The following is a 25,748-nucleotide window of genomic DNA, read 5'->3' as shown; positions in this document are numbered from 1 at the left end:
AATTTTCCTTAAGAATGAAAATTAGCAACTTAGGAAATAGTTCGTAGGTCAGGAAGACACAAGACTCTTATTCCATTGCATGTTGAATTCTGACACCTGGGCAGATTTAATGATGCTTGGGATGGATTCCACTCTTGGCATATGATGATAACCACACTTCCGTGCTCCTATTCCTCCCTTCGTCTTGGTACTATCTCAAAGGGCAGTGGTGGTCTTTCCTGTCTTTCTCCAAGGATGCTACTGTTGCTTTTGCTGCAAAGAAGTGCTTTGAGGACCTGGGACAGGTCCCCTTAGGAGCTGGGGTCCTTCATCCAAATTGCCTCATGTCAAACACTAACATAATATTAACCAAATTGTGGGCCTTTTCAGGCTGTTTGGTATGAGCCTTCAAAACCAACTGCAGTGTTGAGTAAGGCTTCAAAAAGATCCAAAATTCCTTCCTGGAATAGAATGGAAAAGATATTTTTTCTAATGAACTGAAGGCACATTTATAGAAAGCAGTATAAATGAGACACATAGTGTACCTATTACCAGGTGTTTAGAACAGTGTGGTCTGCTCTTTCCTCATTAGGAAGATGACTTAGCATGGAGGAAGCCAGAATTAGACCCAGTGTTCAGAATGATTTGCCACCCTGTCAACATCAGAATGGATATTACCATCCATGTCTAGGGGATGCATGGCTAAATGGAAATAAGCAAAACTATCCTTTGACCACATAGCATGATGATTCCCAAAGATTAAAGAGTTTCATATAACACATTAAATGGAGGAAAACCATGTAGAAAGATATGAATGTATAATTAGTTCTTGATTGATGAATATACCGGCTTAAATTGTGTGACTTGGACATAAGGGCTTTATTTGGGAATAGCAAGGGATCACAATTTGGGGTTGACATGTACTGGTGGGCCATTAGGTATATTTGAATAGATTGGGGGCAAGGAGAAAGTTTTGCAAGAAAAATGGGAGATTCTTTTAAAACAAAGGTCTGTACTTATGAGAATGTCAGAAGTTGGTGTTAGCTCATTGATGGAGGCAGATGGTGCTAGGCAAGTGTAATTTTCAGAATTCCCTGGATACGTTTTCTGTAAGCATACATGCATGAGAAACCCTCTCATGGTCTCCCAACTCCATTTTGCTTGGGTTTGACATAAATAACTTCATTTTAGTCTGGCAACTTCCCCAAAACGTGTTTGAATAATAAAACTAATATGTCAGGTTCCACAAGGGAGGACGAACTATGCCATTGCATTAAATTGTAGATTGTTTTGTTTGTAGAATAAAAATCAAAATTATAGCTAAAGGCAAATGACCACTAGATAATTACTTGCTCAAATGTTAAACAAAGATTCTCTTCTGAGTGAATGAAGAACTGAGTAGTAAAATGAAAGGTCTTAATCAAACTTACAAAACACATCATGAAATAGTAATGCTTCTTCCCCAGGTGATACTGGTAATGAGTACTTTTTAATGAAACATTGCTTGTAGGGTTTGTATCTAATATCCACATATTAAGGAGACCATGCACCTTTTGTTCTTTTGGTATTATCTCACTCAACATGATTTTCTCTAGTTTCATCCACTTCCCAGCAAATGCCATTATTATTTTTTTAATTGTCAGGGTAATGTATAGAGGGGTTACAGTTACATTTTCCAGATAGTAGGTGAATTGCTTCTCACACATTGATAACCCTTCTCATGTTTTTATCCCCATATCTCTCCCCACAGCCCCTCCCAATCATCTTGTTTTACATCACTTTTTTAAATGCAAAAATATTAGGAACCAATAAACTTCAGGTTACTGAACAATTACCCATTTCAAGTTCATCTGTGTATCAGTATACTTGTGTTTGAGGTAATGAATTTTTCCAATTCGTTACATATTACATTGCATTTACTCTTCTTTGCACGTGGTTTATCAATGGTTTGTCCAATTTTAACTTAGGTTTGAAGTTTATTCTATGGTTCCATAGCTCTGTTAGAAAGAGCCATTATTTTATCTTGTCTGTTAGCTATGTAGAATTCCATTGTATATATGTACCACATTTTTTTAAAAAAAGATTAATCTTTTTTCTATCCTTTCTAGTCACTGGCCTTGTTTTATGAAATACTGAATTCAGTAAAAATGGAAATTTAATTCCTGCCCAGTATGACCAGTTCAGCTTTATCCATTATTTTATTGGTAGAGGTCGACAGGGCTGGCTGTCCTCAGGCTATGAACAGCTCATGGGCACCGTGTTTGCCAGTCCCGGGCAAAGCCCATTATGTATCATCATGTGCTGGCCATCATGATGCATTTAATGTCCAGGAATTCCTCACTTGCTCCTTCTCTTCTGGCAGCCCAGCCTCATTCTTTGTTATTTTGCCTAGAAGTCCAGCAAAATCTTGGAAGAGGTTCCTTAAATGTACCTTTCCTTAAAAAGTCAACACACGGCTGTCACTCACACTGAATATTTGTTTTAGTCAAATGGGCATTAAGTTTATTGCTGGTTGGGTAAAATGTTATAACTAGCAGAATATCAAACTGAAATGTTAATGTGGATCTGGGGTGGAAATAGACTTTGAAATGTGGGAAATTATGTTTAAGTTCAGTGGATTAAGTAGACTTTGAAATGTGGGAATTTAGGTTTAAATTCAGTGATTTCTAATGAATTGATTTCAGCAGAATAAACAATGATGAAATAATTTAAATGACAAAATGCATGTATATATGCATGTACATATGTATACATGTATGTAGTGCCAGTCTTGGGGTTTGAACTTAGGGATTAGGTGCTGTTCTTGAGGTGGTTTTGTTTGGTTTTGTTAAAGCTATCCCTTTGTCACTTTGAGCCATAGCTCCACTTCCAGCTTTCTGGTGCTTAATCAGAAAAAAGAGTCTTATGGGCTTTTTTCCTGGGGTGGATTTTAACTAAGATCCTCAAATCTGTCTTCAGAGTAACTAGGATTTCAGGAATAAGCCACCAGCACCTGGCTTACAAATACCATTTTCATGACAAAAAAGAGCAATAACTCCCAGCCTGCCTTGAGTTATGAGAATGAAGTCAATTATTATCTTTGATAAACAGAGACATTAGCCCCCTCACTACCTCCATTTACAACCCCAGTCCCATCCCTACTCATGGTTAGAAGATCTGAGGGATCTCCCAAAATTATTTCATCCTGAAAGGTGCCCTAGACACTGCCTCCCCCACCCCCGCCAAATAAGAAAACCTCACCTATGGGGGCTCAGGTATGGATTACCTTATAGACAGGGACAAGGTAGATGCAGGATGTGTATAACAGGGTAGGTTACTGTGGGCTAGTTTAAAGCATTCCAAGAGGGCACCTGGACTCCAGGAGGCCTGGAGATTTGCCACCTTTGTCAGATGCCAGCAACTTAGCAGTGCGGGCAGCAGTGCAGAACTGCTTAGGGACAGGTGGGAGTGAGGTGAAAGTAACTGAGTAATCAGAAGTAGGCGCATGATGACGCTGGCATGTGCCCTCTTCCTGTGCAGGCAGAGAAAGCTATGTTTATTTATAGAGAAAGAATAATTATCTCCTGTGCAGATAGGCATAGAAACTGCAGCTCCACAGTCTTGGCTTAAGCTCCATACATGACAAATGATCTCAGCACTCTCTGTTAAGACCCTATTATTGAATAAGCAAGGGCTCCCTGAGTCTGTTGAGTTTTCTATATAGAGTTGTTTAGTTATTTATTAGCAACTCTTGCCTCTGCATCCTATATGGTTGGGTTCAGTAAGCCAATGGGGATTAGGCTTAGGATGTTCTGGAAACTTCTGAAGCTTTAAAAGAACCTCAGTTGACTCTGGGGCTGGAGAAGGTAAAGAAGGAAGAGGGAGAGTGGAGAGACCAAGAGTAAACCACACTCGTTGGTTTCTGCTATCTCCAAATGATTCGAAGAAAGCTTTAATACTAAATATTGACTTGCCTGCTGCCTTAAGTGGTACATATTGCCATCTGGTCATCTCTAATCGTCCTCCCTGTCCAACACTTACATTGTCATTTCCCTCTCCTCCATCCTTAACAAAATTCTATCGTTTTTATTAAAACAAATGAAAGAGATTGTGGTAATGATGGAATTCTTTGAATGAATGCATTTCTCCCATTGGTATGGGGAGTGGAAGGCTGCTCAGTTGACAGTAGTTGTCTGGTAATGACATGCTGACTGCCAAGGGATGTTTATTCTAGTATTGATAGCCTCAAAATGGATGATTTTTATGGAATGCTGGTCTCAATATCTGCTGAGCCAATGTAGCATGCTTAAAATAATTATGCAATTTTATAGTGTTCTTAGAAATGTAAAAAGTACTGAAAGGAGCAGGAAATCAAGGGCAATATCTGAGATTCCAGGCTAATATAATTTGTGGGGAAGGCAGACATGGGTGTGGAAAGGAGACCAGAATGGCAGCTCCAAGTTGACATTTTCTCTTTTTTTTTTTTTTTTGCCAGTCCTGGGCTTGAGCTCAGGGCCTGAGCACTGTCCCTGGACTTTCTCAAGGCTAGAGCTCTACCACTTGATCCTCAGCACCACTTCTGGCTTTTTTCTATGTATGTGGTACCGAGGAATCGAACCCGGGTCTTCGTGCATGCTAAGCAAGCACTTTAACCACTAGGCCAAACTCCCGGCCCGACACTTTCTCTTGATCTGAATAACTAATGGCTCATTTTTCAATTACTTGTCAGATCTCTTCCCTATTCCTGCCTTCATTTCCCTCACTTGGAAAACCAAGACCTTAATAAATCCCGACACTTCTTCTAGTTCTGATCAGAAATCCAGTTTGAGATGCCTTCTTCCTTTGAAGAGAGGCTGAATTAAAAGAGAAGTCCACTTTTTTTATCTATCTTTTTGTATCTTGTTTTCTGCTTTAAAGTTACTCATTTCTCAGTTTCATAGACCAAGGAGAGGGAGATTCTACAGAATTTAAATTATTAGAACTCCAGCTATTAGGGTAGTCATTGTCTAATCATGACATGCATGAGTTTTCTACTGACGTGTGGTAGAAGATGTCAAGCTTAGCATCCTAAAAAGGGGGAATTTATCACCTCACTGTTTCCTGGGGCAGAAGTCCAAGCATGACTCACCTGAGTGGTCTCCTTATGGTCTCACAAGGGGTTCAGTCAGAGTGGTAATCAGAGCTAGACTCCCCTTGGAGCCTTAGGGTCCTCTTCAGGCTTCATGGCTGTTGAAAGAATTTCCTCATAGCTACAGAGCTAATAGCATCTTATTCCTTCTTTAAAGCCAGCATCATGTTCTTCAGTTTCTGAACATAAGGAAAACCTAAAACCTCTTTTAAATGATTTACTCACTTCTCACCAAGGCAATTCTCTTCTTTGTTTATCTTAAGTGAAGACCTTAATGACATATATGAAATTCCTTCACTTTGAGGCATACTTGACCTAAGCATGGGAGTGTGAGTCTACCTATAGGATCCCACCCACGCTCCAGGGGAGGGGTCATGTATCATGAGACCAAGAAGCAGAGACTGTTGGGGTTCATTCTGTCTGCCAAACCACAGGTTTTATTCTTGAGGGAAATTTCCATCATTTTCACATTGTTCCACTGGCTGTCACATTCAAAGTCAAGTGACAGACCCTAAGATGTTACTGTATCTGATGCTTCTCTTCTAGATATTGTCAGGATTACCGGATCAAGATGCCTTCTACGATGTGGTGGACTGTCTGGAGGAGTTGGGCATTGCTGCTGTGTCCCAGAGGCACTTGAACAAGAAGGGAACTGACCTGGACTTGGTGGAGCAATTCAATATTTATGAGGTAACGGAACATGACTCTTGCAAGTCACCTGGCACTTCAGTGAATGTCAAAGGCTAATGTCCTTCATGCATACCCTAGACCAGAGGTCCCAAGTCCCCTTCTCAGTCCCCTCCTCCTCTTCCACACCTCAGAAACTTTTGAGAGTGAAGCTTAGCGGTCTGTGTCTGACATACCTTTGTGGAGCTTGGAGCAATTTTCCAGAACATTGCCTTATATCAGCAGTACTTTTAGTCCAGAAGAATGGAGAAAGGGGAACCAATCAGCTGCATAATGTTTTTTGGTTGGTTGCGGGGCTTGAACTCAGGGCCTAGGCACTGTCCCTGAGCCTCTTTGTGCTTAGGGGTAGCACTCTACCATTTGAGCCACAGGACACTTCTGGATTTGAGTGGTTTATTGGGAGTAAGAGTCTCAGGAGAACTTTTCTGCCTGAGCTGGCTTTGAACTGGCATCCTTTGAACTGTCAGCCTCCTGTAGCTAGGATTACAGGTGTGAGTCACCAGTGCCTGGCCCAAATTAAGTTAGTTTTCTTGTCATTGTTGTTATATAAATTAACCCATTCATTGTAGGTTAGGGATATCTCAGATGGTAGAGATTCTACTTGTCTTTTAATTCTTTCAGTCTTCTAAGAGCAGACGTGACTATGACGGCAGAAGTGTTGCTGTAGGTTCAGGCTCCACCAGCCACTGTTTCCATGCAGTAACCACAGTGCCAGATACCCACAGCTCACTTCTTCATCTTGGTCTTGTCACGGAAGAAACAGGTGTACTTGGCATGCTGGCTGATTTCAATTCTTTTTACCATCTTCTGGAGTGAGGTACCATAACGGGTGCCATATTTATCAACGATGTGGACCTTCTTAGTGCATTTGGTCATATTGCCATGACTCAGACCCAGAGAGCAAAATTAACTTAGGTTTTTTTTTTGGCCAGTCCTATGGCTTGAACTCAGGACCTGGGCACTGTCCTTGAGTTTTCTCAAGGCTAGCATTCTACCACTTGAGCCATAGCACCACCTCTGGTTTTTTTTGTGTGTAAGTAGTACCAAGGAATCAAATCCAGGTCTTCATGCATGCTAGGAGACCACCCTACCACTAGGCCACACTCCAGGCCTGTAAATTAATTTAGTTTTGTGTGTGCGTATGTGGGGGGGTCCCGGGGCTTGAACTTGGCCTGGGCTCTGTCCCTAAGCTTTTCAGCTCAAGGCTACCACCCTACCCCTGGGCCTGGGTATTGTCCTTGAACTCTTCAGCTCAAGATTACCTCCCTACCCTTGAGCCAAGCCCCATTTAATTGGAAATAAGAGTCTCAGGTCCTTTTGTACCTGGGCTGACTTTGAACCTTAATCCTCAGATCTCAGCCTCCTGAGTAGTTAGGATTACAGGCGTGAGCTACCACCCCCAGCTAACTTAGTTTTTATGTCACTTTTTGATATGTATACTTTCTGCTAACAATACTGCCTTCACCTATTGATGAGTAAGGAAAGACTAAAAGTACAGGGAACTTTGGGTTCCTGGGTCTTTTCCTTCTTTCCTACATCTTCATTTCAGTGTGTGTGGTTTCTAATAGAAAATAACATGAGAAGAATGGATATGAAAGGGTTTCTTGGGTTATTGTCTCTTTGCCTTTGACTTTAGATGTGTTTCAAATGTCTATATGGTACTTAGGGCTGTTGACACTCCTACTAATAACTCAGTTGTGTGTTTCACTAATCCTTAGGCATCAGAAGTCTACTTGAATCTATGTACCTGAGCAACAGAATTAGAAGACATGTATTCTACCAGTCATCTCCACTCCCACATATGTTCTATGGAACCCACTCATACAAAAGAAGTTGAGAGATAAAATGAATAAAATTTCAAGGCAGCAAAGAAAGTCCCTACTAAATGTGGTCCTGGACAACTGCACAGGTCACACACCTGTGACACTTGATTTGAAAAATTCTGTCTATAGTTCAGTGCCTCATACCTGTAATGGTAGCTACCTAGGAGGCAGAGATCTGAGGGTTGCAATCTGAATGGAGCCTGAGAAGAAAAATCCAAATGACTCTATTTCCATTTAATCAGCAAAAGTACCAGGTTTGGGCTGGGCGTTTGGCCTAGTGATAGAGTGCTTGCTTAGTATGCATGAAGGCCAGGTTTGATTCCTTGGTACCACATACATAGAAAAAAGCCAGAAGTGGTGCTGTGGCTCAAGTAGTAGAGCTCTAGCCTTGAGAAAGCCCAAAGACAGAACTGAGGCCCAGAGTTCAAGGCCCAGGATTGGCAAAAGAAAATATAGGCTGGAGCTATGGGTCAAGTGCCAACCATGAATAAAACAACCCAGTGACAATTCATGGCCTTGTGTTCAAGATTACTATAACACATAGAGTTAGTCTATTTTTTTAAGATTTTTTTAAAGATTTACATCATTCCTAAGACTTTTGCAATTAATTATGAATGTTGTTATAGTGAAGATTTTCATTGATGCACTTTTATGTACTATTTGAGCTTTATGGCAGCAGATTTCTTAGCATGGTTGAAATGTGTGACTTGGCAGAAAAGGAGACTGCATCTCAAAAATAACTAGCATGAAAAACAAGCTGAAATCATGACCCAGGAGAAGAGTGCTTGCCTGGCAACCTCAGGGCCTTGTGTCAAATCCTTAGTATGTCCAAAAAGAGAGATATTTATGTTTAGATTTTATGTAACAGACTTCCTAAGATTAGTTTGTAGCACTCCTTTCCCCTTTGTTGAATGGTATCTTGTTTAAGCATCACAGTACCAACATCATGAAAGAATTCCTGATGACTCTAGCATCTGGCTGATACTGTACTGGGTGAGTACAGTGTGTGTCTGGATGTCATCAGAGTTCCTTTCTGATTGTTCCTCCACTGAATCTGTTCCTCTGTCCTTCCTTCCCTCCTTCTCAATGTTGATGTGTCCTTAGGAACCCTCCTCTCTGTATTAACCAACATAGGATTCATCCTGATACTTTCTTCCAAGGCTCATGATGGCTTGCTAATCTGCCTACCTTCTTATCTTGTGTTTTTTCCCATTCATTTGGTGCTTACTCTGTGGCAACACACATTGTGCTGGGGCACATATGAAAGGTTTAGCCTTGTTTCCTGCAAACTCCTGTTTTTTTTTTTCAGTTAAAATACGAAATTCCAACTGGCACTGGTGGCTCACATCTGTAATACTACCTGCTTAGGAGCCTGAGATCTGAGGATGGCAGTTCAAAGCCAGCCCAGGCAGAAGAGTCCCCATGCCTCTTATCTCCAACAAACCACTCGAAAACTGGAAGTGGTACCATAAGTGGCAGAGTGGTACCCTTGAGTACAAAGAGTCTCAGGGACAGTGCGTAGGCCCTGAGTTTCAAGCCCCCAGAACTGAAAAAAAAGCTGATTCCTTTGGAAGTTAAATGGCACCCATTTGAAAGGTGTAGAAGGTTCTAGAGTAGTGCCATATCTGACATCCATCCATCAGAAGGCCACACATGAAATGCAAAAGTCTTCATTTTACTTCCATGAGTAAAACAAAAATTCTGCACAATCTTTTCATTTTTTCCACATTTATCAACAGCAGGGTCTGTAAAATTACAAATGTGAAGCTGTCTGAAATTCCTTTCTCATTCCCATCTTCCCCACATTGAAAAGTTTGATTGTTGAAAACTGTGCTTTTTCTCTTCATTCCTTTATTTCCTTAGCTTTGTCCTTTGTCATTTCTGGTCTTGACTATTACAGTATCTTCTGGCTCACTCCGTTGAGCATCAGTTTGTTTATTTCATAAAACTTTATTGAGGACCTACTAATGACAAGCACTATTCTAGGCTGTGGGGGTACAGCATTGAGTGAAATACCATCACCCCAAGGGTATACACATCCTGATGGCATGGGATCAGATATACGAGAAGCAAAGAAGCCAGGACTGAGCACATCAGTGAAGAAAAGGCATAGAATAAGATGGAGAAAATGAGGCAGGGGCAAGGAAGCCCATTTTAGGTGAGATCCTAAAGACAGACAATGAAGGTGGGAAGAGCACTAGAGTAGGATCAGCTGGGCAGATGTGGGGACTGAAGGATTATGAGTAGCCACAGGGGTAGGGTCTGGCCAAGCAGGTACAGACTCTGGGGATGCTGGCATTCTACCAGGCCTTGTCCCAAAACACCATTTCTGACAAGGCAAACCTCCTAAAATTTCACTTTGATTATGCCATTTATGTGTAGGGAAAACAGAATGAATGAACAAATGAACCATAACCAGCCTGATGAAACCAAATTGTTTTTTTAGTTCAAACAAGGCTTTACACCAGCCATGATCTGTGTGCCTCTGTGGCTTGTCTCCATTGTTCCCAAATGCCTCTGGAATTCCAGCTCCTGCAGTTTCTCCTGTTTCTTAGATGTGAAAAGCAGGTCTTGGGCTGTCCTATGCCCATTGTTGTCTCTAAGGCTGGTGTTTCATTGCTATTCTCCAGCTGACAAACACCTGCTCCTCCTTCAGAAGTCCCCTGAGATGTCCATAAAGCCTTCTTTAAAGGCTTTCTACCATTCTTCTTACACTCCATCATTTGTAACCCATGCCAAAGCACCTCATTAATGATCAGACCTCATCTGTGGTCTCACCCACATCTACAAGTCCTGGGAAGAATTTGTCTACTTCCCTTTATACTATCCCAAGTCACATGTCCCTTGTCTCTCCCTAGCTCCAGGACAGAAATAGCAGAACAGCTTCCCTGAGCTTGGTAAGTGCTTGAATGCAAGTCTCCTTCAAACATCACAGACTTATTGACAGCATTTGCCAGGTGCTGACTTGAAGGAAGGGTGTGGTTAAGAATGAAAGCAGGCACCTTCACAGACAGATGCTCTGAATAATAACTCAGAAGGACAACCAAATGCTTTAGATGGGATCTTAATTTCTTTCTGAATGTTAATGCATTAAAAAATTATTTACTGAACAGCCACTTTCAGTAGAAGCAGGGCAGTAAGAAAGCTGACACACAGTCAGTATTTTCTCACAAAAGACAATGCTGTCAAGTACAGGCACACAACTTGGGTGGACTTGTAGGATGCTTCCTCACATTGTCTGGTAGCCATATGTCTTGGACTTTCTGGGGTCAGGCTCAATTTCATGTAATTTAATTCCACTTCAGAAAGGTGATTTGATCCATGTTTAATTAAATTCATTTGATTTTTAATAGCCTCTTAGAATTTTTCATGTAATTAAATTGCTAAAATGAAAATCTTTTGTCAGGTTATATCTTCTCTCAGTTTTGAAAATGTGGTTTCTGGGAAATGATGCTATGGCTCAAGGGTTAGGGTGGGAGCCTTGAGCTGAAGGGCTCAGGGACAGCACTCAGGCCCAGAGTTCAAGTCCCATCACCAGCAAAAAAAGAAGAAAGAAAGAAAATGTGGAAGGAGAAAGCCATCTTAAGACCAAAGATTTTAATGTTGAGAAAATACTCTTAGTTTTAGGATAATCAATAATTAATTATAAAATAAATAAGCTACAATTATTATATAATTATATGTTATACACAGTATTATAACAATTATAGTATTTATAATTCTATATAATTATAAAATTGTTAATAACTTAATAAATTCAGTCTTTTTGCCAGGCCTAGAGCTTGAACTCAGGGCCTGAGCACTGTCCTTGGGCTTTTCCCTCAAGGCTAGCACTGGGCCACTTGAGCCACAGCACCACTTCTGGCTTTTTCTATGCATCTGGTACCGAGGAATCGTACCCAGGTCTTCGTGCATGTTAGGCAAGACTCTACCACTAGGCCAAACTCCTGGCCCATAAATTCAGTCTTTTAAGATTCTTCCGTGTTATTGAAAATGAAGTATTATGTCCAGAAACTTGAAGCCCCGCCCTGATAGCCAGAGACCAAAGATCAATGCAAATTGCAATGAGTCGTTTATTGACGAGCTCCAGCACGGGTCTCTGTGCACTGATAGTCAAGTGCAGACCAGAGGCCTCAGCACAAGATTACAACACTTTTTATATATTTCTTGGTAGGGGGAAGGTTCCAGCAACAAATCAATACACCACGCGGGAGATTTTGTACTATAATTCCATTAAATGATTGGTGCAACACAAAGCAGGAAATAGGTCGTGGCTAATCATTGGTCAGTTTAGCTGCCTGTCATTTTAGGAGGATGGTTTTAGGCCAGATATGAGTCTAGGGGGATCTCCATGGTGACGGGCTTGTGATTGGTTGACATCTGCCCTAGTTTGCTGGCCCTCCGAAGTCCGACCTTGTTGGTACCACATGGCTACTATCTCTAGCTCCCGGCTTGGAATGTGTATACTCCTTACTACAGTGTAGCTCAGTCTGGAAACCAAGGACAAATGGATGGTTGTAGATTAGCCACAAGGACAGCAGTTGCATTTCTCAGGGTATTAGCAAGCAGATATACAGAAGCAGAAAGGCAAGTTAAAGAGATGGTTAACATAGATTTATAAAAATATATGTGTAAATATTTTCTATGCTCCTCAGAAGCATATGTATCTGGTATCTCCTGCTGTATAACAAATCCTCCAAGATATAATGACCTGAAACAGTTGTCACCAAGCATGATTTTATGGGTCAGGAATACGGGACTGGTTTAGCAGGGAGAATTTCAGGTGGCTTCCCTTCCTTCCTTCCTTCCTTCCTTCCTTCCTTCCTTCCTTCCTTCCTTCCTTCCTTCCTTCCTTCCTTCCTTCCTATTTGTTAAAGATCTGAACTTGAGAAAGCTCTAAATGAATTCTACCTGAGGATAATTTAGATTTTTCTTCTCATTTAAACTTTCTGATGGTCTTGTTTTTCCTTGACATAGGGCAGGGAGACTGAATTTACTTCACACACACACACACACACACACACACACACACACACACACACACACACACACACACACACACTGTGTGCCTCTCTGGAAAGAAATGGAGCAGAATGTTATTTGATCCTTGGGTCTCTGAGGTTAGACAAGGAATTAGAAATATCTGAACTCTACTTTAGACACTAACCTTATCATCCCAAATATGTACTTAATAAGAAGCAGAATCGGTTCTTCAGGTCAGAGCAAGTTCACATGGCCTAGAATTTTTATATCAGAAGTGAAGGGAAAAAAATAATTGACTAAAATATTCAGAAATGCAGTCCTTGGCTAGATGTATGATCTTTTTCAAACTTTCCCTACATAATGCCATGTGAACATCTTAAAGTTGAGATGACAAATGAACATAACCAAATGCATTATTTCATTTTTAGCTCTTGCATAAGAAGTTCCTAAGAAACACAATTTCTAGTGAAGAAGGGTAGACCTTTTGGTGAACTCTTAACCAGTTCTTGCCTGGAAATTATTTTTGACTGGCAAATTCTTGGGTGGGATAAAACAACCAAAACCCATTAAATTGCCCTTGTAATACATGATAGCCTGCCATCACATTTATCTGTGTCAGCTTCCACTGACTCCCTGTCATCTGAAAGTGTGGGTGGTGTAGGGAGGGTGAATGTGGAGCCTCTGGATTACAGAGTGAGTGTCTCAGGTGCTCACAGGGATCTATGAACTGGGACAGAAGTGACCAACCTGGCGTGGCCTCAGCCAGCCTTGCAAGTATGAGCTTGTTTTCACAAGTGTGAAAACTTTAGACACAGGGCAATTGATTTGATGGTCAGGTTTTATGTCCATAGGTAATGTTAAGGCAACATGGCATGCTTAGCTATCTGGTTCTTCACATTATTTCCCATTTTTCTAATCTAGCAGAAGTGATCTGTGAGCTTGCACAAGATGCACAGTGCTAGAGAACTTCAAGTTTGAGAACATGGAATGAATTCATAGTTTCTAAATCAGAAAGAGATTGCTGATTGAGTCTGGCCCATCCACTGAAGATGGCCTCATCGGCTCTGTGTGTAATGGAGGAATTTATGATTATCACAGACCATTTCATCTGACTTTGAGTAAAGTTGCAATAGTCATTTCTTTCTTTTATTAAACATTTTTCTATTGCTATGGTCAAAGTGATGTACAGAGATGGCACAGTTTTATAAGTCAGATAATTTCATTTTGAATGTAAATCCCTCTCCCAGTTTTCTCAGTTTTTTCCTCTGGGCCCCTCCCCTCCCAAGTTGTACAGTTCATTTTCAATATAACGCCTAAGAGTATCACTGCTGCATTTGTTCACGCTTTGTCCCATTCTTTCTGTGCCCCCCTCTTATCTCCAAAACAGGCACATTTACAAACAAGACCAGAGGTGCAGAAAATAAAAACAGCAATAAAGAAAAAAAGCCTTTTCCATTTCTTGAAGTACATGTCAATAAGTATTTTATGTGATCATTTGCACATAGCTATTGAGCTTTGTGATCCTCTCCAAAGAATATCCTCCTTTGGTTTCACTGTGTGAATGTTTAGAGTCCTGTTTAATTTATCATGTCCAAGTATAATTATTTTTGTTTTTTGCTATTAATTGGGTTTACTTGTAGATTAATAGACACATTCTAATTATTACAAATGGGGAAAACATGAAACTTAGGTTTCTTTGGATCTGGCTAACTTTGCTCACTATAATTTTTTCCAGGTCTTACCATGTCACTACAAATGGGCAATTTCATTCTTTCTGATGAAAAATAGAATTCCATTGTGTATATATACATTTTCTTGGTCCATTTGTCCACTCAGGGACATCTGGTTTGATTCCATCAATCTTAGCTATGGTAAATAAGGCTTCAATGAATATGGTTATGCTGGTGGCTTTAATGTGGCCTGGTTTGTGGTCAATTAGATAAATGACCAGGAATGGAATTTCTGGATCATAGTCCTTTTTTTGGGAGGGGCACATCTGGGGCTTGAACATAGGGTGTGGGCACCGTCCTTGGACACTTTTTACTCGAGGCTAGTGCTCTGCCACTTGAGCCACAGTGCCACTTCCAGCTTTTTTCTGTGTATGTAGTACTGAGGAATTGAACTCAGGGCTTTGTGCATGGTAGTCAAGCACTCTACCACTAGGCTATGCTCCCAGCCCCTGGGTCATACTTAGGAACCTCTGTATTGCTTTCCAGAGTGACTGAACAAGTTTACATTTCCATGAATGGTATAGTAATGTTCCCTTCTGGCCACATCCCTGCCAGCATCTTTTATTGTTTTTCTGATAATGGTCATTTCAACAGGTGTGAGGTGGAATCCCAATATTTTGATTTGCATTTCTTTAATTGCCAGAGATATTGAACATATCTTCATATGTTTGTTGGCCTTTTCTTCCTCTTGTTCTGAGAATCTCTCTTTAATTGGGTTGTTGTTTTTCTGAAGATTGTTTTTAGGACATTTAATTTTTTGAGCTCTAAGTATATTTTAGATATTAGTCCCTGTCTGATGCATAGTTTGTAAAGATCTGCTACTTTGTGGGCTTTCTATTTAGCTTGATAGCTATGTCCTTTGCCATGCAGAACCTTTTCAGTTCAACCAAGTCCCATTTATCTAGTCTTACTTTGATTAGTTGTAAGTCAAGATCTTAGGAAGTTTTGACCTGTGTGTAGAAGCCCTAGTGTTTCCCCTACTCCTTCCTGTAATACTTTCAGAGCCTTTGGGTTTGCATTGCAGTCTTTAATTCTTTTTGAATTGATTCTGGTACAGGGTACAACAGTCATTTCTTGAGTACCACACACAGAGATTTCCTTCCCTTGATAATTTACATGCGGTTCTTATCACACATTTGCAAGTGCTGGGCTGTTTCTCTTTCTAGGCATAGGTCATATACCCATAGCACATACTCAAATTTCTGCTCAACACCAGAGCTGATCCTCTTTTTACCGTACAGCTTTAGAAAATAAAGCATGAAAACCCAAGAAGTATGAAATGCAGACGAGCATAGCGTAAGGCTGAGGAGCAGAGCTGGAATCCAGAGGGAGCTGGGGAAAAGTTACATAACAGGACAGACTGGGGGTTTTAATTGAAGGTGAGACTCTTGGGGTTGAGAGAAATCAAGAGCTGGACAAGCTAGGCTGCTGTAGAAGGCATCAACTAGACAAGGGACTAAAACATCCTTTGAAGAAAGGTAGGGGGAGAATTAGTGTCTATCAGTTGGCTCAGGTTTCTCTAGGGAAGTTCAAGTGGCAAAAATGCATGCTAATTATTCTCTGTCTAATGATGTACCACTTTTAAGAAAAGAAAATCCTTTTTTCTGGAGATCTGTTTTTATTGTATATTTTCTGTGGCTGGATATGCAGTCTATATGAACATGCAAGCTTTAAAGCTGACCCACAAGCCAGGTGCTAAGAGTGGCTGAGGGAGATTAAAAGAGCAACTGCTATCAGTCACATGTTTAAACTCTCACAGACACAGTGCTGAACCAAAAAGATCTCAAAAAGTGTTGATCTCAAAGAGACTAATTTGGAGAAGCCAGTTCCTGCTCTTCTAGATCTTTTTATTCCTGCCTCTTCTGTGCTACTCTGAGTACCATCATTAGGATAAACAGCTCAGAAACAATTAAGCATGGCTTCCATCCAGCTCCTCTGCCTCCTAGAACTATAGGAGGCTAAGGAAAGGTGAAAGCTCCGTTAAAAAGAAGGGCTGGATCCATGGATAAATTAGTAACATGGTTTGGAAATGACATAGTTCCCTTGAAGACCCAAGTGTGAAACACTTGGTCCCCAGGCTGTAGCTCAAATAATTGAGAGATGATTTAATCTGGAAGGTGCTGATCCAATGAATGGATTGATCCATTGATAGATTCAAAATTTAAAGATATTAGTGGGAAATGATGGAATCTAGGAGATATGGCCTGGCTGGAAGACATAGGTCACTGGGAATAAGTTGTTTCTGGCTACTTCTTGTTCTGCTTGTTGGCTGCCACTCAGTGAGCAACTTTCCTCCACTGGGCCATCCCACCATGATGTTCTGGCTTTGCCTGTGAACTTCAAAGTGAAAGGGTAAACCAGCCATGGACTGAAACCCCTGAATATATAAGTCAAAAGAAATTTTTCTCTTCTAGGGCCGGGAGTTTGGCCTAGTGGTAGAGTGACTGCCTAGCATGCATGAAGACCCAGGTTCGAGTCCTCGGTACCGCATACATAGAAAAAAAAACAGAAATGATGTGGTGGCTCAGGGTAGGACACTAGCCTTGAGGAAAGCCTAAGGACAGTGTACAGGCCCTGAGCAAAAACCCAGGACTGGCAAAAAAAAAGAAAAGAAAAAGAAAAAGAAATTTTTCTCTTCTAAGTTGGCTTTGTGAGGTATGTGGGCACAGCAATAAAAAGTTAATTAATACACGTAGATTTCAGATAAAGACAGATATTTCTCAGACTCGTCGTACCACTTGTCTCTTCATGTCTCTTTGAATCAGAAGGAAATTACAGTAGTAAGCACCTTGTAGTTGGAGCTGGCTCAAGCTTTGTGATCACATGTGATTGCAAAGACCTTGTTTGTGGAGCACAGACTCTTACTATGGTAAAAGACCAAAGCAAAATCCATAGTAGGGCCTGACAAGCAACGTCAGAACCAAGGGCTGAGAAAGGCTGTCAAGTCTAACCTTACCCTGGGTGCACTCTTCTTTTTCAGGCAGCACTCAGGCATGAGGATGGTGATGAGACTGCAGAACCACCCCCTAGCGGGCTCCGGGACCGGAGAAGGGCCAGTTTGTGTTCCAGTGGCAACGGAGGCGAGCATCGAAACCTTGACCGCAGACGGAGTCGTAGACACTCAGTACAGAATGCCAAGAGTTCACAGTCGGCTCCCACCAGTCCTTCTTCCCAGTTGAATCCTACCTTCAAGCCCAGTCCAGTGCGAGATCTCTGTGAAAAGTAAGCATGCATCCAGCAGTGGGGAAGGGTGCCAAGGCAACCTGAGAAGGTGGAAGGAGACCATGGGTTCCCACCACCATTCCCTTCCCATGGACAGTCAGCATCCCTGGTCTTGCTTCCTACATCTTCTCTACCATTAAATGACCACTCCGAGTGAACTTCCCATACAAGATGGTCCTCATAGCATGCACAGATTAGGTCTTCCTAACATATGAATTTATCTTCAGCCACCTGTGGTTTTGTGCTATTCAATGTAACAGTAAAGAGTTTTTGCGAACTATTTTATAAAATGGGAAAGAAACCAAAATGCAAAACTGTGGCCTACACTATTAATTGGCAGGCCACTGTAGAAAATGTGAGATTCATTGACCTACATGAAATTGGTTTTAACTACACAGGATAAACCTGTGTAGATTTAAAAGTATTCCTTCATATTTCAACAGCTACTAATTCTATCATTCAGTCATTCGGTGAATATTTCAAGTGACTGGTATAGGTCAGGAGTTGAAAGATGAAAAGATAGGTAATTTAAAAATGTGTGTTTTTCGTCTTTCTGAACTATCCCATCTAGACTTGGAGAAAGAGTATGAGAAAGGTGTATAGGAAGAAAGAGAGGTTTGCAGTCCTATAAGAAAGTGTGTAGGTTCAAAATAGGAAATTCGATCATTTACATGGAAGTCTCAAGGAGTTCTGAAAAACTCAGGTGCAGCGAAAGGATGGGTAGACTACTCTGGGATCTGGGTCTTACTGTCTGGGTTTTACTGCCTGTTCCAAAGTGAGTCCTGTCAGTTTACTGGGATGATGAACGGGCTTTGAGGACTAGGACAGGCTACTCCAGTCCACAGAGGTTCAGAGGTCCACTTCCTGTTATGGGAGGATGCAGTCAGAACTTCATGTGTTGACTGGAACATTCGCAGAAATATTCTTGGCCAAATAGTGGTTATTTGAATGTACAACAAAGAAGAAAATAACTCAGAATATCTGGATGATTTTGAGGAATGTCATCTATCAAGATGTGTCCTTCTCGATTGCTGAGGGAATAAAACCCTACCATCTCTATTAACAAGTGGCTGCATGCCTAAACAGCCTGGCAGCCATGGAATCATATGGGCATAAGCATAAGCCAGTGTGCCTGGGTACCTAGTACTTAGGAAGGGAAAAAAAAGATGGTGAATTCTGAGATCTCTGTAACATGTGTTTTTTGCCTCATAAACACATAGGCTCTCCAGCTGTAGGTATTTGTGTTCCTGAGAATATTTGCCAAGATTACCTTGTGATCTAAAATCTTGGTGACAGTCAGCCAGAGCTCAAAGAAAAGGCATTTGGAGTGCTCTCCTTATACTATTGCTAGGTAAAAGCTTGAGAATGACCACGGACAGGGTTGAGGACAATGTATGTAATGGCCAGAACACTCTGTTTAAGTTAAGATGACCTCAGTATCTTTGGTGGTTAATTATTTGTTCCTCTGTTCTTTTGCACTCTGATGACAATACACTGTGACGAGTTGGCAAGTGTGACAGCAGAAGAGGAGACCACTTGTGGCACAGGTCACATTCTCCTAGTTTTGGCTCCTCAGTCAGTGAGAATTGCATCTGGATCCTTTGCTCTGCATGTTTCTGCTTTCATTCCTTTCAAACAGGGCGAACTTTTCATTTTAACAAAATTATTGCTCTAATATAAATATAGTAACATTTGAAAAAAGTACACTTCCCAGCTTATAGAGATGAAAAATATTATACAGACTGGTGATGATGACATGACTTCATCCACAAAGCCTGTTAGAAGGGCATTGCCTGTGGCCCCAAAGTGACAGTGCACTTTTGGCCAAGGTGAAAGTCAGGTGAGAGAAATAGTGCTTGAATATCTAGCCTAGTTACCAACAATGGTGCCTCTGAATGGCCTTTGAATCAAGTAGCCATGGTGTGCCATCCCCTGTAGACCTAGAAAAGCACAGTGTGCTTGATGCAGGTCACTCTCCTTGTGAAGGTCCTGGTATATTGATTACTCATTTGTGTGACATGCCTTCAGGTGCCACATATAAGGAATGTGAGGCTAGATGTTTTTCATTTTGTAGTAGCCCAGGCGATGTCAAGATTTTGTAGAGAAGGTAGAAAAAATGTGAGTGGTTAGGAAGGAATTCATGTTGTCTAAAAGTGTGCATTGTATTCTACACTGAAGTTCTTTTAAATCATTTGAGTTTCAATAATGCTCCTCTGTGAAATCCTGGCAGGACAACCATCATTGTTCTTCTTGGTATACAAGTAAGGAAACAACCAGGGGTGAAGTCTGGCTGGATCTAGGGGATGGCTGGGCTGTGGGTAAACCCACATGTTTGGCCCCATGTGAATCAACGTTCAGAGAGTCAAAACCCATTATTAGGCATATGTATTGAATCAGATTCATCTCTGTGACTTTGTAGAGTGAGAATTTGATTTATATACTATACAGGTATATTCTTAGGCAAGTAAATATAAAAATTCAGGCAGAATTAAGGCATACATCTCAAAAGTATCCCTATAGACATTTTCTGGCTGGACTATGTGTTGTCATTCCGGTAACAAGTAATAAGATGGAACTCAACACTGTTGTGCTTTGGTTTCTTAAGAAGTAGAATTCCACACTATGTGTTTGTCACCTGAGCATCATTGTGTGACTGTGTGTGTGTGTGTGTGTGTGTGTGTGTGTGTGTGCGCGCCATAATTAGTCTTGTCCATATGCTTAAAATTTACAGATTTGATTGGAAAGAAAAAGATATTCGTTACTGAGGAAATTATTTTGGGATGTCTGGTTAACAACAAAAAACATGTCTTTAAGCTATGCTTAATTTGGGGACTAAAACATGCTTAAATCTTATCCCAAAGCAGGAGCCAAGAGATGGGTACATGTCCATGCTTGGTCTCTGTCTTTCCTGAGAACCCAATTCTATCCATGCATTTTCTACTTGTTAGAAAAGCTCTCACCCAAATGTGCCTTGTCCCAATGTTTCCTTGTTTATTTTGTGTGTGTGTGTGTGTGTGTGTGTGTGTGTGTGTGTGTGTGTGTGCATGTGTGTGTGTGCCGGTACTGGGTCTTGAGATACTTGCACTCTTGCTTAGCTTTTATCCAACGTAAATATTTTCTTGAATTTGGTAGTACTACTGATCTGTATCATTTATTGATTTTTTTATCCTGAAGTAATCATTTATTTGCTTATTTTTCTCTCAAATGGGTGATGAAGATAGCTTTCTGAACATGTTAGAGCAATAACCACAGTATGAGAACAAGCTTTCAATTACCAATAACTTCCCCGCCATTCCTGGGGAGCAAAAGAGGGGAGGTATATAGAATAGAAACTTGCTTGAAAGGAGGCCACTGTTCACTGTCAGTGACTGGAGGCTGTGGAGGAGCCAGGGATCTAAGCTGTCTTAGCGTTTTTGGAGCTCATAGCTGGTTTCACCAATTAGTGGCCTAGTGGGTGGTAGGATAAAGGGAGCCAAGCCTTGGGGCTGAGCCTGTGGACTGAGCTGCAGGGAGGCAATTGAAGGGGATGTTATTCTTTGTATTACTGCAAGAGTGGGGAAAGGTGTTGGAATCCTTCCACAAGCCACAGGAAGTAGAGGGTAAACGAGGGAGCCTAATTACGGCACTTACTGGGTAGGTGAGCTCATTTTCCCATATTTTGACAACAAGATGTATTTTAGATGCCTAAGTTCTAGCATCCACGGAAGTTTTGTTGTTAGGGCTATAGAATTGATCTACTGGATACTTGCAGGGTCTACAGCAGTGTGGTAGAGAAGCCTTTTCTCTTCAGTGGAAGAAATTGTCAATAAGGTATCATTTGCAAAGAAAAGCAGTGTCATGAGAAAAGTAGGTGTTATATAATGCTAAACTATGGTCTCTGCGATTGGGGTAACTACTTGGTATTGGGTCCTGACATAGGCAGAAAGAAGCAGCTGTGAAGATTGGAAGAGGCGGTGTGGTCCTCAGGCTGACTTCAGTCTGCTCTTGTATAAACTAAGAATGAAGATGCTGCTTTAAGAAGGCAGTGGGAGAGCTAGTCTAGACTGTACAAATGTGTGTCTAGCCCTAGGCCTAGACTGCACCATGTGTAGTTATCCCAGTGTTATTTTCAGTTACTGTATGCTCCAGAGCTTTCCTGGATATTGTTCTAATAAAAAAAAGGTAACTGTTAAATAAACACAGACGTGAACTGGTGGGTTGTGTGTTGTGTACCAGCATAAACATGCTGTAGGATTTCACAACAACCAGATTAACCACCACTGTACCTTGAGTAGCATGTACCTACTTGGAAAGGTTTATCTGGTGGCAAATGGTTTGTTATGAATGGGATTCACTGACAGGACTATGACCTCTTGAAGTAGGTATGATTGGAAGACAGCCAGTGCTCTCTCAACACAGATCCATGGCTTCTCCTGAGTATTGACAGAGAGGGGTTGGAACAAGCAGGGTGGAGGAAAACTTGGAGAGGCATTGGAGAGTAAGTGGTCACTTTGCAAGATTGGTAGTATGATTTTTGTGCTGGTACTGAGGCTTGACCTTGGGACCTGGGCTCTGTCCTTGAACTCTTTTTTTTTTTTTTTCTCAAGGCTTGTTGAGCCACAACACCACTCTGGCATTTTGTGGTTAATTGGAGATAAGAGCCTCATGGACTTTTTCTGTCCTGTCTGGCTTCAAATTGAGACCCTTAGATCCCAGCATCCTGAGTAGCTAGGATTACAGGCATGAGCCTCCAGCAGATTTGTAGGATGCGATTTTTAAATTGGTGTAAAGGTGATATACAGAGGTGTGAGAGTTACATGAGTCCGGTAATGAGTACATTTCATGTTAGACACTGTTACTCACCCCCAGTTGGGTTTTGAGTTTTGGAAAGTCACTAAGACCAGACTACAGACTTCTTAGAGGATTCAGACTTTATTGAGTTGCATTAAGCTATTGTTCTAGATTCTGAAGAAACTGTCAGGCTTTTGTTCTTGAAACTGACCAGAGGCATGGATAAATTTGGTGGAAGGCTGAGAGGTGGGCTGTGTTTTTCAAAGAGCTCTCTTGGAGCAGCTGAGAAGCACTGGAGGACTTGAGCCACACACAGGACGATGGGGGCCAGGAGAAATGGACAGGTAAGGAGAGTGGAAACCAGGGGGAAGGTAGGGAAAGACAGTTTCTAGGATAGTGACTGTACTGCATAGTAAAGTCCGAGTCTGAGCTGATTCCCAGGCACTAGGGTCCTGGCCTGCCTGAAAGCACTTAGTAAGCTTTAGACATGTAGTTTGAGTAAAATAAGCAAAAATCCCCAGAATTCAAATGCATAAAGCCCAGACTGTAACCTGGGCAAAAAGCAGACTAAGGGAGCAGGAGGCAGACAATCACTAGAAGAAAAGGTACACTGTTATCATCTCTGAAGTTCTGAAACTGAGACCATTGCCTGTTTTCTAAGCCAGTGAAAGCTGGAATTGGTTATCTTTGAGTGTGAATGTTTTTCATGCTATAGGTAATTCCTCTAGGATGAGATTTCTGGCAAAGAAGAGCTGCTCGTGAGAGAGTGGGTGGTAAATGCACTTCAGAGAACCAGGTTTATGTTCTAGTTGAATCTTTGGCTTTACTGGCTTCAGTGCCAGGCTTCCTTCCATTTGTCCAGACCCTGTGTTTCCTAAAGACACACCGTCTCATCAGGGTTCTGTACAATCATAGCTCTTGTTGTAGAGCTTGATTTTTCCAGGTCACCTATGCAAGTGTGGGTTTCAATGGTTCCTCTGGCAAGCAGGCATCTTTCTCCTAAGAGTCCACCATTTCTTTGGGGTTCTAACCAGTCCTATGAGGAGCTGATTGAATCCAGTCATAAAGAAAGAAATGAGTCACCTTACCTGGGAGGGAGCCTGGTGATAATTGTGCACTAATATGGTTGAACAAACAAGGAATTTAAAACCTGAAAATGTAGCTCAAAGAAGCCAAATCTCACAATAAAAAGGAAGTCTATCCTGGGCCTAGGAGGAAGCTGGTGGATTGTTTTGCAAGTACGTTTTTTTTGGGGATAGGCTTTGGTAATTAAGAAATGGACCCTTGGAGCTGGGAGTGTGGCTAGTGGGACAGTGCTTGCCTAGCATGCACAAAGCCCTGGGTTGGAAAAACTCAAGGACAGCTCCCAGGCTCTGAGTTCAAGCCCTATGACAAAAAAAAAAAGAAATGGACCCAAAGAAGGTTTAGGTCATTTATGTCACTCTATAATGGTGAGGATAGAAACATCTTGGTCATGTTAAAAGTATTTTTAAATTATTATTTCTGAGTGACATGCTTCAGAGATTGATTGTGGGCCATGTTCATGGTCCAAATCCATCACCTGATGCACTGTGATATTTATGCTGTTCATTCTGCTATGCATCTCAGCACCATAGGCGGGGAGAGCAATAGGGACAAGGAATGGGAACTGATGGATTCCTGTGTACAGGAGTTCAGCCAGAAATGATGCCAGTGTTTGGGAAAGAATCTGACATGAGGACAGACGGCTTTGTCCCATTGTTAAACAGAAGACATATATTTTTCTCTAACTATTTATCTAAGAGAGGTAGTATTGCGTTGTCAGGATCAATTCTGATTACTAGCTTTGAGACCCTGGGCAAAGTCCTTTGCCCTAATCTGAAAGTACTCATCATGCCTAGTTCAGAAGTGCCTGTGATGATGCAAAGGAGTGAACCCTATGAACTGTCTTGCATAAAGGCACTTGCATGGAGACTAAGTACATAGAGTGAATGAGTGACAATAGACATCTTTTCGAAAGAGCCAGTCTTCTCCCAGAAAGGCAAGTGGGGGACAGAGCCAACCAAAGAACTAGTGCCCTTGCCCCTGGGCCTGTGACAGTGCCCTGCAGAGCTGGAGGCAGCGAGGGCACACTAGGAAAGGTGTCTGTACTTGGAAAAATTTTGATCATCTTGACAGAACTGCTTCCCCAAACACAATAACTCAGTGAGGGATCCGGAGACAATTATATCACACTTCAGGAATACTCACTTACAGACTCCACATTGCCCCCAGAGAAATGATTTCATTCCTGAGGTTTTTTTCTCCAGCCGTTCGGTTCTGGTATTATAAACATGAGATTAAAAGTTGACTAGTACATGAGCCTCCATTCAGAAGTGGCCAGTCAGGGCCTGCCATACTGGTATTTCATTCCCAGAGGTCTTTGGAAGGGCAAAGCCTGCCAGGAAAGAGGGAGTGTGAAGGAGGAGTATCATGGTTGGCTAAGATTTGAGAAGCTAATTTTCTTTTTTTTCCTACATTTTTATTTAAAACAAACTTTGCAAAATTTTCTTTACAGTGGAAGAGTACATAATTTGGGGGGTCTGGGCGTATGGCTTAGTGGTAGAGTGCTTGCTTACCATGTATGAGGCCCAGGGTGTGTACCACATAAACAGAAAAATCCAGAAGTGATGCTGTGGCTCAAGTGGTAGAGTGCTAGTCTTGGGCACAGAGAAGCTCAGAGTCAGAGCCTAGGCCCTGAGTTCAAGCTCCAGGACTAACAAAAAATAAAATAAAATAATTTGGATCACAAAGTCAGAAAATTCTTAGCATACTGTTTAAACGAGGTCAGCCTGTTTATTACCATGAGGACTGGGAGTATGGGTGGAGGGTAGTGGGAGAATAAGTTTTTAAAAGGAGCTAGGCATGGTAGGTTATGTCTATGATGTGTAGCTGGCTTCTGGCAAGAAAGAAAAAAAATAAGACCCAATTCAAAAAATAAAACAAAAAAGGTCTAGGGCCTGGGTCAAGTGGCAGAGTAAATACGTGGCAAAAGCAAGGTTTTAATAACACCAGAGGTGGGGGGAGAGAGAAAGAAGGAAGACAGAGAGAAGGAGGAAAAATAGAGAAAGGAGTAGAATAAATTTATGAACTATGAAGTGACTTCAGCTTAACCTTTTCTCTTTATAGACTTGGATCTCTAAACATAAAATCTTGTTTCTTACGTAACAGATCATGCCATCATATCTCCATCAGAGAAACACTTAATATTGGCTATGTTACTCAAAAGTAGTTTTATAATAATAGGCTTCTTAGCATCTACAATTTATGAGTTTGTAATTGCTGACTTATGTGTTGAGACAGGAATATTAGCTCCTGTGACTAAAACAAAATAGGATTGATTCATTTACTCCTATTTTCTTCCCTCCACCATCTACTTAGATCTAAGGCTACAGTGGTGGGTATGAATCTGATGAAGTTCATAGTTTC

General features: G+C 41.4%; 1 protein-coding gene and 1 pseudogene across 10 annotated transcripts in view; one reads left to right on the top strand and one right to left on the bottom strand.

The window, feature by feature from the left end:
• The window catches only part of Fhod3 (formin homology 2 domain containing 3), a 400,155-nt gene that overhangs the window by 257,845 nt on the left and 116,562 nt on the right, over positions 1 to 25,748 (top strand). For all 10 annotated transcript variants that reach the window (XM_090353236.1, XM_090353234.1, XM_090353233.1 and 7 more), the window contains exons 9-10: positions 5,633 to 5,776; positions 17,290 to 17,531. In XM_090353236.1, the coding sequence (XP_090209362.1) occupies positions 5,633 to 5,776; positions 17,290 to 17,531 (386 nt within the window). The remainder of the gene's footprint in view (positions 1 to 5,632; positions 5,777 to 17,289; positions 17,532 to 25,748) is intronic.
• LOC150049750 (large ribosomal subunit protein eL43 pseudogene) lies at positions 6,371 to 6,649 on the bottom strand (annotated as a pseudogene).

This window comes from Megascapheus bottae, chromosome 19, assembly GCF_031878675.1.
Source record: "Megascapheus bottae isolate mThoBot1 chromosome 19, mThoBot2.hap1, whole genome shotgun sequence".
NCBI lineage: Eukaryota > Metazoa > Chordata > Mammalia > Rodentia > Geomyidae > Megascapheus > Megascapheus bottae.
The sequence above is the reverse complement of the archived record's forward strand: the minus strand, read 5'-3'. Positions and strand labels throughout refer to the sequence as shown.